The sequence below is a fragment of the Elgaria multicarinata genome, chromosome 1 (assembly GCF_023053635.1).
Source record: "Elgaria multicarinata webbii isolate HBS135686 ecotype San Diego chromosome 1, rElgMul1.1.pri, whole genome shotgun sequence".
NCBI classification, from domain to species: domain Eukaryota; kingdom Metazoa; phylum Chordata; class Lepidosauria; order Squamata; family Anguidae; genus Elgaria; species Elgaria multicarinata.
In genome coordinates this window covers 49,075,870-49,093,729 of record NC_086171.1, presented here as the reverse complement: position 1 = coordinate 49,093,729, position 17,860 = coordinate 49,075,870, and the positions used below count along the sequence as shown (strand labels likewise).

At 40.3% G+C, this 17,860-nt stretch overlaps 1 protein-coding gene across 1 annotated transcript in view; it reads right to left on the bottom strand.

Annotated features, from left to right (window-relative positions):
* ARMC3 (armadillo repeat containing 3) overlaps positions 1-17,860 on the bottom strand; it is a 70,885-nt gene that overhangs the window by 32,366 nt on the left and 20,659 nt on the right. Inside the window, exons 5-10 of the mRNA XM_063147620.1 lie at positions 17,464-17,532; positions 17,006-17,181; positions 14,978-15,172; positions 12,465-12,648; positions 5,195-5,347; positions 4,983-5,088 (exon numbers count right to left, since the gene is read on the bottom strand). Of these exons, the coding sequence (XP_063003690.1) occupies positions 4,983-5,088; positions 5,195-5,347; positions 12,465-12,648; positions 14,978-15,172; positions 17,006-17,181; positions 17,464-17,532 (883 nt within the window). The remainder of the gene's footprint in view (positions 1-4,982; positions 5,089-5,194; positions 5,348-12,464; positions 12,649-14,977; positions 15,173-17,005; positions 17,182-17,463; positions 17,533-17,860) is intronic.

Below are 17,860 nucleotides of genomic sequence, written 5' to 3'. Positions count from 1 at the left end.
CCTTTAGAGTTTTGCACCTTGGAGAGCTCCTTTAGAGTTCTGACTGAAATCTGGAGCAGATTCACCACCCACTGACATCGGAGCCACCAGCCTCCACTGATTATTCTCGTACTGAGTGGCAATGTAGCTGCAATTGGCAGCACCATGGGTTGCTGTATTCCCCAGAATGCCTCTCTTTGACTGATAGTACATATTGACACATTGGGCTCATCTACATCAAGCAGGATATTGCTCTATGAAAGCGGTATATAAAAGGCAGGAGCCACACTACTGCTTTCTAGCGGTATTGAAGTGCACTGACAACTGTTGGGGCCCATTGACACATGCCATATACTACTTTCATAGTGCAATATCCTGCTGGGTGTAGATGTGTCATGGGCCCCAACAGTTGTCAGTGCACTTCAGTACCACTATAAAGCAGTAGTGTGGCTCCTGCCTTTTATATACTGCTTTCATAGTGGAATATCCTGCTTGGTGTAGATAAGCCCATTGTTTAAACAGGGGAGTTGTGGGGGAACATGGCAGCCCATGAGACAGACAACTGCAGCCACTTGCAGCAGTGGCGCAACAAGGTTTAAAAACAGAAGCGGGAGGAAAAAGCACTATGAAGAGAGACTGAAAGAACTGGGCATGTTTAGCCTGGAGAAGAGAAGATTGAGGGGAGACATGATAGCACTCTTCAAATACTTAAAAGGTTGTCACACAGAGGAGGGCCAGGATCTCTTCTCGATCCTCCCAGAGTGCAGGACACGGAATAACGGGCTCAAGTTAAAGGAAACCAGATTCCAGCTGGACATCAGGAAAAACTTCCTGACTGTTAGAGCAGTACGACAATGGAATCAGTTACCTAGGGAGGTTGTGGGCTCTCCCACACTAGAGGCATTCAAGAGGCAGCTGGACAAGCATCTGTCAGGGATGCTTTAGGGGGGATTCCTGCACTGAGCAGGGGGTTGGACTCGATGGCCTTGTAGGCCCCTTCCTACTCTGCTATTCTATGATTCTACATCCCCATACAAGTCCTGCTGCCTTCCAAAAAGTTGAAGAATCTCCCTGCTCTCCCACCATCCCCCAAAATGCCTACCTACTGAGAATGGAGTGAAGAAAGGAGGCTTAGCATTAATTTCCAGAATGCATTCTCTCCAAATGCATTCTGTCTTTGCATTTAATCTGCTATATAATTATAAAACAATTCTGGCCTCAAGAGTTCTGGCAATATCATCGCCACTATGTTAGCTTTCAGTTAGTTGAGTGAATCAAATTAATCATTTTAATCTGAGTTGGCTTAGATGGTGCAGCACAGACAAGAAAGTGCCATATGTGAATTGTGTGGGATATGGAGATAGAAATGGCTGTACAACAACTTCACCACAGCATTTTACATTGTGGGCTGGCACACACCACAAGTAAAAATGACCTTCTAGGTTAAAAAGGCAACATGCCCACGACCTCAGGACTTTAGCAATTAGAGATCATTGGAGCCCAGCACCAAATCCATCAACTTTCTCAAGCTGGAATTCTGAAAGGAGTCCTGGGGGGGGGGGGACACCAGCTCACTCTCTCAAGAATTGACTTTTACAGGAAAATCCTCAAAGGGTTGTATCAATCAACCTTACAATCATTTTCTAACTTGAGAGCAGAGCAAAGCAATTCAAGGAAGGCTGGACCCTAGAGGCCAATAGCCAGTTCTTTATATGTGAAGCCAGGTACAACTGACATTAACTGAAAAGTCACAAGAAAGGAGTATCAGAGTCAATATCTACTGCATTTTTTCAGAGAACAGATTTGGGTAGAATAATGTCGACACATGATGAATGATGTTTCATCTGGTAATGTTAAATTAATGTCAGTGGCTATTAGAGCCAAGTGAATAAAATGTATCTGACAAATTACCTTTCTTTCTCTTCTTGGAATATCTATGAGCCAATCACTTTCCCCCTTTTAGTCATTATATGAGATACACCAAGTAACTTTTTGCAAATTTTATTCCTTTAAGTCCTTTGAGACGTGAACTACCTTGCTCATTTGTGATTGTTCATGAGGATTGTTCATTGTTCAAGGTTAGTCACATATGGTTTTATTTTTGACTGAGAGTGTCATCACACGGGGGGAAATTGCATTTGCTTATCATCACTTCTCTGCCCACACGCTTGTCCCTCATTACTTCCTCTTCAGTGGGCCGTTTTGATCGCGCTGCTTCTCCTGCACGCAACAGGAGATAGCGGCAACATCCATCTTAAAAATAAGTTGGACTTACTGGGGTGTTTTTTTGTAGTGCGAAGAAGGCCAGAAGGGGCGGAAGATGTGCAGGAGGCAGACAACGTCATGAGAGGGACCCACGAAAATCCATGAGTGCCCAGTAACAAGCATGCAATAAAACACTCGTCTTGATGGAGCTCTGAGTGAACACAGGCCTTATGAACTGCATGCAGATGGAAATAAATGGAGGAGAAAATGTCTACGTATGCACATACAGTATGTGATGCATGCTTACAACCGGTTTTTATGAACTTTCCTACTTATTCATGCAAATATTTGCCAACAACACAGCAGAATGAACGCACCTAAAACAAGTTCAACAAGTTCAATCCTAGTGAACTGTTGACTGGGCCAGTGCAAACATTGCTATTAGTTCCCTAGACAAAATTCTCTAAAATGCCAGTCAACATTTTTGGATCCTAGGCATGTCCATTCAACCTTGATAGAAATCTATGGCATTTGTTTCTACCTTCCCCCTTTTTTTCCTACAGGGTTATCGAATGGCTTCCCGACGTTCCCAGTATTATTAGGGAGGTAAGAAGAAGAAAAATCCAGTGCCGACTATTTCTCAAAGCCTAGTAAGTGCAAAGTTAAAACTGAACTCAATTTCCTGTTTTACAGAGACACATGTAAATACACCATAAATGACACTGATACACCCATCAGTTGCATCAATAAAACCTGTTGCTACCAAGATTCCTTGATGGCAAAAGAAAACACCAAAAACAACTTCCCTCCCCTGGCAAATATTACATTACACTGTGCTTTATAATATATGTGTGTATTTTATTGTTAGTCTTATTTTGTGAACAGCCCAGGAAGCTTTGGCTACTGTATGGTAAAGAAATGCAGTAAATAGATAAATAAATAGCAGCTTTGGGGGAAGGAATTTTCACTGAGAGAAACAGGTGAATCTTTCTCCCTATGGTTCTGATCCTGTTTTGGGGTTTTCCATGGCTTCATGTAAAATACATAAATAGACACACTGCATGCAATCATACAATTTATTGCAAGATTGTTGAACCTCTTTCAGTTAGAAAGCTGAATTCAATTTTGTAGAAGCTCTCGGAGGGGCATATTCCAGTTGTGGCCGGGGCTGAATGCAAAGGGGGCAGGACCAAAAATGCCAGCATATTTTAGCTTAAAGTTCTTACTGCCGGTAAGTAAGCCTTTAGGAGAGGCAAAAATGGGAGGGGGGAACAAGTAAGAGTCAGGAAACTGCCAAACGCTTGGCATATTGGGGGCAATGGGGCAGGTTCATGAGAAGGGGGCATGGCCCAGAGGAGCAGATCAGGGGCCCAGAAGGGGCCGAATTTGTATCAAGGGCCTGAGGTTCAACAGACCAGATCTTATGTAACATATGGTTCAGCTCTGATGGAACACGTAAATGTAAATGTAACAAATAAATAACAAATAAATAATATTAAAATTTACAAATAGAGGTTGATCCAGTCCACTGGAGAAGCAGTGCCATGAACAGAGAGATCATCTGAAGGCAGGGGTGGGGAACCTCTGGCCCACGGGCCAAATGTGGACCTCCAGGTTTCTCAATCTAGACCTCTGGACTCACCCCTCACAACCCTGCTGTAGTTATTGCTGTGAATTGCTCCATTCGGTTCTTACCTCAACAAGAAAGCTGATGGAGGGAACCTTGTAGGATTTGGGGAAGAAAAATGCCTCGATGCAAATGTGTGTGTGTACGTCCCTCCTCCTGCTGCTATTGGTACAATCTCACACCTGCATGTGTAGGTGCCACACCAGGGTGGGGGTCTTCACGGCGCTGGATTTGCACTGTGTCCCTTGAAAACCCTGCACTTTCCCTCCCCTGGGGTGGTGTCAGGTAATCTCAACACCAAGGAGAGAGGGGCGAGGCTTTTGGGCAGCCATCTGGGGACCAGAGCCACCCCTGTGACCTTCCTGGTGGAAGGTCACCAATTACAGGTCGTTTTCCACCAGGCACTGCCTCCGCTGTGACTCCAGAGTGAAGCAAGGGGCTGTCTTGACACCATCTTGCATGTCCCCCCTTGCTCCAGAGAAAAAAGTTGGGGTAAGTCCCTGACATTTTTTCTCCGCAGCTTTGGTAGAAAGCCCTGGGGGGTGGGGGTGCACGATGGCAGCAGCGTTGTATAATTGACGCTGCCCCACTGCACACCCACCCTGGTGCTTTCCAAGCTTTTAGACAGACCCAAGGTCATTTTAGGGAATGAGAAGCCTCCTCTGCTCATTCAAGAAATCCACCAGGACCTGATTGAACCTGTGATATTTAAATTCTGGTGCTTTCAGTGAGACCTAAAACAGTGACATGCTTCAGTATTCACAGGTATAATAAAAAGGTGAGATTCCTAAATAAAACACCCAGTCCTAGGAGAGTTCAAAAAAGTTTCTCGTCACCCCAAAATTCATTTATTTTTAGCCTAGTCTTCCAAGAGACTTCTCAGATATCTGAGGCTACATATTAGTATACGTAATATTCTCCCAGGTTTCTTACCAAAAAAATAACAAAAATCCTAGCTAGTTTCACTAGACCAGTATTCAATGCTAATATTAAAGTATCAAATACTGGTCGATACTTTAACAATGGCTGATTCATTGAATAGCACGGAGGTAGGATGTAAAGAAAAATAGAAGTTACCAGGTGATGTGCAGAACTATCTAGAAATTTCAAAAAAGTGAAATATATGTTTTGATTAAAGTGTTCCAGGATCTTTAATTCATCATGAGCTTACCTGGCATTGGCAAGATGGGCTGTTGTCAGATTAACTACAGCTGTGGCGGCAGCTTCTTTTACCTCTTCATTTTCGCTGCTTAGCAACTGAACTAGCTGGGGAATCCCTTTGGGGGAGAAATGTATATACAGAGTTCCAAATTAGCCATGGCAAAATTGCAAATGGTTTTTTTTTCCTGGATCTTAATTCTAAGTTCACCATAACTGATTTACCTAGAGCGCCAATGGCTTGCTTGCTGGCTAAATTCTCACACATAGCAGAGATGGCTTGAGAAGCAGCTATTTTAGTTCCATCATTATCCGTTCCCAAAAGAGTGACAAGACATTTTTCAACTTCTTGTTCATTCAGGATTTTCCTGTTTTCAGCTGTATATAAAGAACAAACACAACAAATCATCAATACTACTGATTTGTTAACCAACGTTCCACTGAATGATGATGACAATGGGCAGAAGGGTAGGAAAATGTTTATTTCCATACAGATGATGTTGCTAACAAACGTTTGCTTTTGTTCAGTGCCACATCAAATCACAGTGTGCTGACATACATTCATAACACATTAGCCCTTAAATTGCAGGCAGAGCCTGATACAATCCTGGTGAAGTTTGCAGAAAAATGGGAATCTTTAGAGCAGGTCAAAAGGATGCAATCCAATTACCAGCTATAAACATGTAAGCTAATGACACTAGAGATTACCTCCCTCCCTTTTTTTAAACCCTGAATTCATGCGGAGTCAGGAACGCACAAGCCTTTCCCCCCACCAGATCTATCCTCGCTAGGGTATAATGCCTTCCCTCAATTAGTGCTAATAGGAGCCAAGTACATGAAAATTAAAAGGTCACTTTTCCAGTAGAGATGCTGTACATTTGACAGTTGACAGTTGCCAATCAATGCATGGCCTAACTACAATGGAAGGCTAGTTATAGATGTGCTTGATGCCTCTTTCACAGATTCCTCCCCTCTCCATGCAGGCCCAGAATGAAAGAAAGAGGGAAGAAGAAGGTGCACGTGTCCCTGTTTCATTGCCTGAGACTAAGTACCGGTGTGAATGTTCCATAGTTGGACACCACTGCATGTAGATATGCTAGAGAAGTCAACCACACAGATTCCTCCACTCCTCATCCATGAGCTGTTTGGACATAAGAAGAGCCCTGCTGAATCAGACCAAGGCCCTTTCTACACCCAAGGACTATCTCAGGAAAATGGAGGGATCGTCCCTGCCTGCTCCCGGATTCCCATGTGTCATCTGCATGCACAGGGATGATCCCGGGACAATCCCTGGAAAAAAGGCAGGTGTAGAAACGGCCCAATAGTCCATCTATTCCAGCATTCTGATCACACAGTGGCCAATCAGCTGTCAACTGGAAATCCACAAGCAGGACACAAGTGCAACAGCACCCTCCCATCCATGTTCCCCAGCAACTGCTGTACACAGGCATACTGTCCCTGATACTGGAGGTAGCACATATCCATCCAGATTAGTCGCCATTGAACTGAACAAATGGTTATACTCTGAATGTTATAGAATATCACAGTTTGCCCCTCCACAGGTCTATCTAATGCTACTGTGATGCACAAGGGTAAGGAAGATTTAGGGATAGATTTATCCCCTATCATGCAGGTTATGTACTGTATGTAGATTGCCTGACTTCCTCTTTTGCCTTAATATTGTGTATGTCACCAGAACCTTAGAAGGTATGTCTACTGCCCTCATCCGATTGGTTAGTTTTTCGGTAGCTTTACAAAATGAATGCACAAATGGGATGGCATATAAGTGCATCAAAGAAATATTCTATGCATGCCATCAAGCGGCCCAGGGAAATGCAGGCCTCATTGGCAGTTTTGTATACCTGTGCTGCTCCCTTTCACTTTAATTTCTGGAGTAGCGATTCAAAGAAATACTCAACTATTTGCAAAAGCTTAAGCAGACAAACAGATATGCTAAGTCCTATTGACAAGTACCTAAAACAATCATAACCTAGTTTTAATAGAAGTATTTTAATTAAAATTTAAAGATTAATCATATTTAAATAAATAAAATATATAAAATAGTTTATTGTTACATAATAAAATACATAAAGTAAATATATTTAAACTGAAGGAAAGGTTCATGTTTTGTATAAAGACACTTTTAGGAGATAGTTTTGCATTTCCAAAATAGAGTCACTATTAATTTTAGAAATGGGAAAAGGTCACTTTAAAGTGTTTCCATACAAAAACTGAACTTTTCCTTCAGCTTAAATGTATTTACTTTCTATATTACGTTTAATCATAAAAAAATAAGTGGAATTTAATATAAAGCAGTCTGGTTGTTTTAACCAAGTCCAAAATATACAGATAAGGAGGTTTGATTAACTGTTCAGAACACACATAGCAAATACTGGGGTTCAAATAAAAATAGGCATTTGAAACCTAGCTGTTTCACTTTCCCAGACAGTTTTATACTTCACCAAAGATACACCATGTAATAGGTTTTTGTTTGCTTTTTGTTTTACACAAGCCAAATGGTTCTGGGAGAATTCTGAACAAAAGCAGGAATCAGGTTTGCAACGTCAGCGGTATGCAACTGCAAACACCCTAGAGGTGGCATTAATTGGGATTACAGATTGCCTTGACACGTAATGGACTTTGCCTCTGGCTTGACGCTTGCCAAACCTGTGTGTAATCCCTGGTAATGGTCTCTAGGGGGTCTCCATTCTTCGGTAATTTGCTTTTGATACGGCGAGTTATTTGTGTCTCAGTCTCTGGAACAAAACTGTTTATTAATTCTCACCATTCTTTTAAAGAGCAGTCATGACAAAATGGTATTTTAAATTTAAAACGTATTTTGGTTCTGTATAAAGGGAAGTAAAATTAATGTTTGCTTCAAATGTTGGAAGAGAAAATGAAAACCATCTGAAAGCCTAAGAGTACATTACATATCCTATTACCGTGGCCATGTTCCATTGGTTCCATTGATGTAGAGTAAGGCTGCCCTAGGGAGAAAGTCCAATTGAAAACAGTGGCGTAAACAGGGGTAGTCTGGACTGCACATCTCTTAATAGTGAAATCGGGTAGGATGGTCAAATCTATATCCTCCAACATTTCATAAATGAAAATAGGGACCTTCTTGTAAAATCCCTTTTCTCATCATAAGAATCACTGCCTGAGGGATTCTTACATATGTCCTGTTACATATTGCTGAAGCCTAAACTCCAGCTCGATTTGCTAGAGTGGCTAAAAATGAGGAAGTACATCATCAAAAAAGGGGATATCAGTTTGCATAACATATGCATATAGATGTACATTTGGAAATAATCGCTACAATTTAAATAGACATAAACGCATCTCCCCATATCAGGGAATGCTGTGATCAGTGGGCTGTCTTCACGGCGCCATACTGGCGCCGCTTCGCCACCAAACCCCATGCTATCACTGGTGAGTGGCAGCGGCAAGTTCTCTTTACAAGGGGAGGCAGTGCAGGCTTTCCAGCGGCCATTAGGCTCACCGGAGTTGCCCCCTCCGCAGCTTCTGGTGACCAAGAAGAGGTCGCCTTCCACTCAGGAATGCCCCCAGAGTGGCTCCGAGCGAGGACAGACCGGTGGAAGAGCCAGGTTGACCTCACTCTGGCAGGAAAAGCCGAGATAAGTTCCTGACTTTTCAGCCACGGATCTTCACCTCTTTGCCCCAGGGTGGCTTCAAATCTGCAGCTACATCGTATAACCGACGCAGTGCAGATTTGGAGACACCCCAGGGCAAAGACGACGTCAAGACAGTCCCCAGGTAACCAATGTGCCTGCTCAGTCTGCTCTCCAGGTGCTAACTGTTGATGAGCAACTTCAAGTCCCCTGATGCTTTCCATGCTTAATGGTTCTTTATCTTTAAAATAGCCTTGGACTGGATAGCCCTTCAGATAGAACTACTTACTCTAATCTATTATATTAGCAACTGAAGACAAAAGGGGAAATCATTTACAACCACTAAAAGTTAATGTCAGTGAAACTCTATATATGTCTACTTGGAAGTAAGTTCCATTGTTTTCAATGGGACTTACTTCCAGGTAAGTGCAAATAGGATTGCAGCCTCAGTTTGGTTTCCAGTGTTTTCTTGGAAACTGCAGTAGCTGCAGGGTACAACACCCAAAAATTTCAGTACTGTATTAGGTTACAAATTTTAAGATTTTTAAACCTTTGGTCTTTAGAAAAAAAGTTAGATCAAAAACACCTGTATATCAGTGCAGACAATCGGGTACTTCTAATATCTCACTTCTCTTTTGTCTAGCAACTACATTTATGCTAGCTTGACACAGAGAGGCAAAGGAAAACTTTTACTGTGAAACTACATTGATTTCATTTATAAAGAAATGTAGCAAGAAGATACATCATAGGCACTGACAGTTATATCCAGAGATACAGGTTCTTAGATAATAGAATCATAATTCCAGTTGCTCTTGTCAGAAAGCTGTTGTAGCCTGTAGTACTGCTTCTTATTTTTAACAATGCCTGTGGGATACAGCAAAGCAAAAGGAGGTGGAGGAAGAGAAAGGGGGAGCAGATGTTTCTTTTCCAAGTGAATTTGAAAGCAGGGATAAAATTACATTTTAAAAATAGAGTAAAATAGAAAGTAATAATAATAATCAGTAGTAGTAATCTGGCTTTCTGCCAATCAGCTCTCAAGTGGGTTACATGACAAAAAGCAAATAATTAGCAGGGGTGGGGAACTTGTGGCCCGCCAGATGTTCTGGTCTACAACTTCCATCAGCCCTAGACAGTGGTGAGAGATCATGGGAGTTGGAGGCTGAAACATCTGGAAGGCTGCAAATTGCCCACCCCCAAGTTAAAGGTTGCAACTCTATCTACGTGGAGTGCAATCCTAAGCATCGAGGACCTAATAACATTATCAACTTTTGAACGAGTGTTATATTATTATTATTATTAGCATTTTTATACCGCCCAATAGCCGAACTAAAACCATTCAAAGTATAAAACAAACAGTATAAAAACTTGATACAAAATACACATTAAAAAGTGATTAAAACCATACCACACATGACTAAAATATCTTTAAAACATCCTTAAAACATTATAAAATTTCACTGGATAGGCCTGCCGGAATAGATCAGTCTTTATTGCTTTTTTAAACTCTAAAAGACTGTCAAGTTGACGAATCTCCTCCGGCAGGCCATTCCACAATCTGAGGGCAGCAGAAGAAAAAGTCCTCTGGGTAATACCTGTCAGCCTAATCTTGGCTGGCTGACAGAAATTCTTCCCAGAGGACCTGAGTGTGTGGGACGGATTGTACGGGAGAAGGCGATCACGCAGGTAGCCTGGACCCAAACCATGTAGGGCTTTAAAGGTAATAACCAACACTTGTACTTCGCCCGGAAACTAATCGGCTGCCAGTGAAGAGATTTTAAAACTGGTGTAATGTGGTCACCTCTAGGTGTACCAGTGACCAGACTGGCTGCCATATTTTGGACTAATTGAAGTTTCTGGACTAGGCACAGAGGTAGCTCCATGTAGAGCGCATTGCAGAAGTCAAGCCTTGAAGTTACCAGTGCGTGCACTACCATCATATAGGCGCAACTTGCAAGTGGATAAATATACAGATATTTGGTCTGCTTTCCTTGAAACCTTTGTATAACTCTCTCTCCCCCCCCCTTTTTTTTTTTAACGGTTCATACGATGGAAATGATGATAATTCTATACACACAATGTATGGGTTGTCCCCTCCACCCCCGGTTTTCACAATGTATTTTCTGTTGTTGATATTCACAATAAAAAAAAGTTTAATTTTTTTTAAAAAATAATAAGTGTCTCTGAGTTCAATGGAGTTCATTCCCATGTATGTGTGCATAGGACTGGAGCCTTACATCCAAATAAATTAAGCATCTTTAGAATTGGCCAAAAAAATTATGAAAGGCAGCAAAAACAATGACATCAGTTCTACAACTGTAAACACAGAGCAGCACAGAATGTCAGAGAGTCAGCACAAACTGAAAGCTTGTAGAACAAAGTTCTTAATCAACTTTCAACAGGGCAAAAGGCATTGGGTCAGCCTGGCTTCCCTTGGAAGGTGCTCCATTAGAATTAGGGGAACTAGCAGAATAGCAGCAGAAGTTCTGCTTCCTGTTGGGTTTTAGCTAGTTATAGACAGCTAAAGGCGGTAGAGCTTGGAGGCAGAATGTCATATAGGCTATATCAGCCTTCCCCAAGCTGGTGCCCTCCAGATGTGTTGGGGAAGGCTGGGTTATACAGTAGCTAGTCCTAGGAATATTCTTTTAAAAATACATTTGAATGATTAGTCTATTTCTCCATCCTCAGGGTATAAACAAGGGACTTGGAAAATACATATTTGATTCAAATTCCTGCTCTGTGTTGCTGATAGTTATATGGATCCGCCACTGATGTGGTTTCATTAACTCCTATAAATAAATCTAAAATTTCAACCTGCCAATGGGAAGGGCACAGAAAGCTTAGATATAGCAAGGAATAAGAATCTTTTCTGCATTCGAAACTGTGTACAATCTATCTATCTATATTAAAGTAATAATGCTAGAGATGCTAGAAATAATTAATAACCCAGAGATGGTGGAAATAAGAACTACCTAAGTCTGTCACAGCTTATGTCATCAGAATCCCTTGAGGGACTCAGAATCCTATTATGGACAATAAGAAGTACATTATTCTTTATATTATTACATGTTGTTATATGGTACTGCTGTGCTTCGATTTCAGATTGACAAATCACACTATAGATGCAACTGAGACATATTTAAACAGCATTGTCAGGTTGAGTGCAAGCTAGGAGCATCAGGCCTGCTTGTTGCCGAATTCCATGGTGAATTCAAAAGCAGTGAACTGTTCATATAAACAAAGAATTACAGAACAAATAATTACCAAATGGTAAAATGAAGTGGCTAATCCTCTGGGGGCATTAATCTGTATGCCATTTTATATATTTGCAAGAAAAATGTCTGCTTCCTAGCTGTCTGAGATAGTAAATTCTAAGATTATGAGAAGGAATTAATCCTGGGAATGAAAAATATTTGCTGTGTAAGGGGTGGGGGAAACACCTTTGTTTAATTAAACACCTTTGTTTAATTCAATAAAAAAAACACAAGATGGGGTTCTGTAACACTGACTTTTCTTTTGTGAGGTTTTTTTCTTACCCATGTGCTGGATTTACAAATGAATTAAGGGGCAAAATTTAGCAAGTGCTTCACTGCAGTGCACCATCTCAGATTTCAACAAAGTGTGTGTGTGGGGGGCAACATTTGCAACAAGACACAAAGAACTTGGGTATATTCAAGATGTACAGGGCAATTCAATATTTGTGATCTCGTCTGTCCAGCCTAAAGGCAGGAGATGCCCTCACCCCCACTGCAATCCACTTGTGAGCTCCAATCTTCCCGTTAACCATGAAGAGGAACCCTTGATTGGCCACAAATATGCTCCAACTGCTTTTCCTAAGAAATATAAGATGAATTTCAGAAGTGACATACGGTCATAAGCTGCTTTAGCAATGGCTTTTGCTGCATTCTTCTGAAAATCAGTAAGAGTGGAAACTTCAGCAAAGGCAAGTAGTTTTCTGAGACCCCCTGTCTCCTGAATCAATTGCATAGTATCCACATCCTCAAGACAATTTGCCACAACTCCAAGAGCTTCCACGTGTAGATCATTAAATTCCTGAAAGTTAAAAAGAGGCAGACATTAAACGAGGATCACAGGAGAGTTTGAAAACAACTACACGTCCACTGTCATTTTTGGAGACATATTGTATCAAAGTATGTCATTTATCGGTCCTCTCTTAAGAACTGTGTTTACAGTACCTATAATAAGGTGACCATAAGGAAAAGAGGACAGGGCTCCTGTATCTTTAACAGTTGTATTGAAAAGTGAATTTCAGCAGGTGTCATTTGTATATATGGAGAACCTGGTGAAATTCCCTATTCATCACACCAGTTAAAGCTGCAGGTGCCGTGCCCTCTTTTTAATCTGGTCACTGGAGTATAGCTCCTACAGCTTTAACTGTTGTGGTGATGAGGGAATTTCACCAGGTTCTCCATATATACAATTGACACCTGCTGAAATTCCCTTTTCTATGCAACTGTTAAAGATACAGGAGCCCTGTCCTCCTTTTCATATGGTCACCTTAACCTATAATGCTATATGAAGAGACTGCCAAACAGTACAAAACAGCTTGCTGCAATCTATTTAAAAACCAATCCTAACCCAAGCTTTTGTCTGTGATCCATGTGTGCTAAAGGGTTCATAGGAATGCGGGGGAGGGGTTCCATGCGAGGCTCCTCTGTGTCCCCTTCCAGGAGGTGCAACATCTAGCCCATTGTGGACGGGTGCAAACAAAATTGTACAAAATGTTCCACTATAAATTTTTAGGACAGTTAAAAAGAGATGGGAAAGCATTCCGCTGACTTCAAGAGAATCTGAATATTACTCTGCAGGAAAAGGGACATCTTAATATTTCCAGCAGATTTAAAATTAATTAAGCCTTATGATTGCCCTTTTGAGATGAATTAATTCAATGCATGTTTTATGACAGAAACAGCAGGTTCCCATAGTCCATCACCATATAGTCTATGGTCTACAATGGAACAAAACATTATTTTAATCCACATCAGACCTTTGGTAGTATCAAATAAAGTATTAGCAAGGTAATTCTCACACACAATATTTGCCCTGATTGACCCTTCCATATCCTACCTGGGTGCATCTAGCACCTGGAGTTGTATGCATTGTGCTGGATTTTTGCTGGGTTTTGCTGTGCATACAGCCAAATAAATTATTAACTCTTTCTTCTATAACAATGCTCAGTATTGATCACCTGTTTGTGGGGGGAAGGATACTGATCCTGAACGTATCTTTCCTGGCACCAGAAATCACCACTGTCCATTGTTCAGTGGGCAGATCCTCTCTGGATTGAGGCCATTAAAAACTCACTGTCCTGTGTAAATAAGACCAAGCTAAGTACGTATTTTCAGAACATATTTTGCATGAAGGAAATTTTGCATGCATTTTTAAAGTTAGGTCTGGAGCTGATTATATATTTCAAATAGTGTTGAAATACTTAATCATAAGAACGGAGAACTGGGCATGTAGGATCAGATAAGTCAACAGGCTTGAGCGAATACCATCTTCCTGATCATATTCCCCAACAAGTGGTATAAAGAAGCATAATTCCCTCTGATGCTGGAGGTAATATATAGCCATAATTACTAGTAGCCATTTCTAGTCTTATTTTCCATTAATTTGTCTAATCACCTTTTGAAGCCATTCAACTTGGTGGCCATCACTACATCTTGTGTTAATGAATTCCATAATTTAACTAGGAAATATTTCGTTTTCTCTGTCTTGAATCTCCCACCATTCAGTTTCAGTATAATGTGTGGATCTCCCTATACCTGAAGATCTCACTGCTCTTGCTGCATTTGAACATACATCATACAATCACAATTTTGTGTGGATGCTTATTTAGATATATGGTCTCCTTATATTAGCATATATAAGTGAAACAGTGTCGAATCTTGCTTTTTCGTTTCTTTTTTCTTCAATTAATGGTGTTGCAAACAGGTATTGTGAACAGATTTTTTTATTATTATGTTGTTGTTGTTGTTTTTCCCCTTTTGTTTGTTTATAATTGGGTTTTTTTTAAAAAAAAAAAGACTTGTGTTTGCTAGATCTAAGGTAGCCCTGATTAATTGGGGGAAGATATTATTTTGTACAAGTACCCATTAAAACTATAGATGGCAACAACTATCTTAAAAGAGGTTTTCTCTCCTGTATGAAAGGGAAGGGGCGATGCCTCTTCTAAGAGGATGTGTACTATCACACATATATGCACCATTAAAAAAAGCCCCCAAAGTATACTTTTTACTCTCAAACTATGTTTTCTCACATATGAATTTCGGCAAATCACACTGATTAATTGACTAAAGTTCATGTGACTGAGTAAGATTTATTCAAGTAGCTGACAACTTATATTTCAAGTAAATGGTACCTTAGTTTCTAGTATCTTGAAAAGATGATCTAGTCCTTGATTTTCTCTAAGCATCACTCTGGTTTCTCTGTCAATGCTAATAATACCTAAAGTTTTGATAGCTAACAACTGAATAATTGGATAGTCAGACTTCAGAAGATCCAATAACGGAGGAATTGCGTTTAGTTCACGAATTGCAGCACGACTCTGAAAATCCTGTAGTTAAATAACAAATGAAAATGTCATAATGGGAAAGCACAATAATGCATAATATTGTGGCTTTATTCAAAGGAAAATATGAGCAAAAATTCAGTTAAATGAGTTATTTTGAGGCTGTCAATTTTTACGGACTGAATATCACAAATTACATGTTACATAGAACAAATTTTTCAGTTCTAGTTTATACATAATTTAATATGTGTTATCAATTCTACTTTCATGCTGTTTTTAATATTTTCTGTGAAGAAACTGAGAAAAATTTATAGTGCATCATGTGAATTCTACAAAAACAGCCAATCAAGTGTGAAGATGATATTTACATACTTCTCTGAATCTTCATGGATGCAGAGTAGTATGCATTTCTTGCTTTATGTTAAAATTGTCTTGCTAAATATTTCACCCTTTTCTAACAATGAATCTTCCCCAAAAAATAGTCGCTTGGTATGCAGAATTAAAATGGTAAAAATGAAAAGTTTTAAGTTAAAAATACCATCCTGGGCATGTTTCTGTGCAATTTCCCTTATCAATCTAAGCTAGCACCAGGTGCAGTTGTCCAGATATATCTTACAACAAAGAAAGCTAGATAGCAAAGGAAGGGAAACAGCAAAATGTGATTCAGAATAAAGACATGCTCTGATGCCCTGGAAAAGATTGAGCTATGAACTGAATTCATTACTGAGTTGATTCAATTATAGCCCAATCCACAATGCAGTTAAAATGGGGTGCTTGGACTTAAGCCAATTTGGTACCATTGAAGTCAATGGAGCTAAATCAGCTTAAATCCTAGTGTTTCAGCTTCACTGGATTGTGCATCAGGCTATTAGACTCTGAAAAGAACTTCTATACAAATGCACTATTCTTTTGCTAACCAGCATAAGGTGACATTAACACTGATTGTGAAAGTAACCAATTACAATAACCTTCCTCCCCTTATGAAAAGGAGCTGTCAAAAGCATTTACCAAGAGTTTAGAAGAAGTGAAAAATCATGATGTGTTATGTAAGAATAAGGGGAAAACCATCTCTTATCTCCCTCCCCCTCTCAACCCACCCAAAGACAGACATTTTCATCAAACACACACACACCCTTTGGAAGGGTCAAACAATTTTTCTGCACAATGAAGGGAAAATGGATTTTATGGATTCCAGTCTTGAAAATGATTTCCTTTAAATGCATGCAAATGGAGTTTGCTCCAACCTATCCTAAACACATTTAATTGGAAGGAAATTCCACTGGAATCAATGGGACTTGTCATTAAATAAATCACTCCAACCCAGCGTGAGAGAGATTGTTTATAGATCTCACCACTCCGCCCCCTTGCCAACTGCAATAGGACAGCAAATCCCCTGTAAGCAGAACCTGAATCTGCATGCACAGTGAGCACACTAATTATCCTTTAGCCAAGGGAGGAAAAGTGGATCTTTTATCTCCGCCCAGCCTAACATATGATCAGAAATGCTAGAGGTAACTATTATTAAGTGGGGAGGCAGAAGAGGAACCCTTCTCAAACTCAGCAGTGGGGGCACAGCTAGTTCTTAGATCAGTCTGGTCCAACCTTGTGGCCTCCAGCTGTGCTGGACTACAGCTTTCATCATCCTCACCCAGCATAGCTGATGTATTCCAATAAATCTGGAGGACACAGTTTGAGCAAGGCTGTCCTAGATTATGGGATATGGGGAAGTTACACATAAGAATGGGATACCAAAAAAAATGGTGTAAATGAAAATGAGTTCCATGCCCCAACAAATGGATAATTTTGAATCATGAACTGAGGATCAAGTTACAGGTAAAAGATACATTCCTTTGATATTTAAAAATTTAAAATCATCACCTGTACCATGTTATAGATGCTTTCAACACAATTCTTCTTAACATCAGGGTCAGGACTTCCTAGCAGTCTGATAAGTGGCTCTAATCCACCTTGTTCAAATATTTGCACTTTACTATTATATTCAGCTGCCATATGTGCCAGACAAAGGCTGGCAAACTCATGGATGACTACGTCTTCTACAGCATAAAAACAAAATAGCACAATCAGGAATCAATAAGCAGCACAGAAAATGCTCATTTGTTGATTCTTAGCAAAATGTTATCAGAATCTCAATAAACAATAGGTCTTACTAAATCCTTAACCCAATGTGCTACACACAATTGGTTGTGTTGTTGTTTTTTACAAAGGACAATTAAATAAATAAATTTAAAATGTTTCGACAAACCACACTCCTACAGAACTTGTTATCAGATGACAGAAGCAAACAAGAATTTGTACGAAGGGGGACTGTAAGTTACCTTCTGGTGCCAGGCGAGCTATGAATGCACTTGTAACATCAAGCTGCCTTAATGATTTTTTCACATCATCTACAATAAAGCAAATATAGATATGAAGCAATATATTTTGTTAATTGAAAGAATACATCAGAGGTGCAGAACCTCAGGCCCAGGGGCCAAATCTGGCCTTCCTGGAATCCCAACTTGGCCCACCAGGGGTTCCCCAAAGGGTCATGACCCCTGCCCTGGCTCCACCCCCATTTCCACCTGAACCTCTGATCATTCGGGGGGGGGGTTCCAACTTGCAGTTTTTTTCCTATTCTAAAAGGCTGAAATGCTTCTCCTAAGGTGTAGTTACTGGCAGGAAGTGCTTCAAGCTAAAAAAAATATGCTGGTGTTTTGGCCCTGTTCCTTTTGC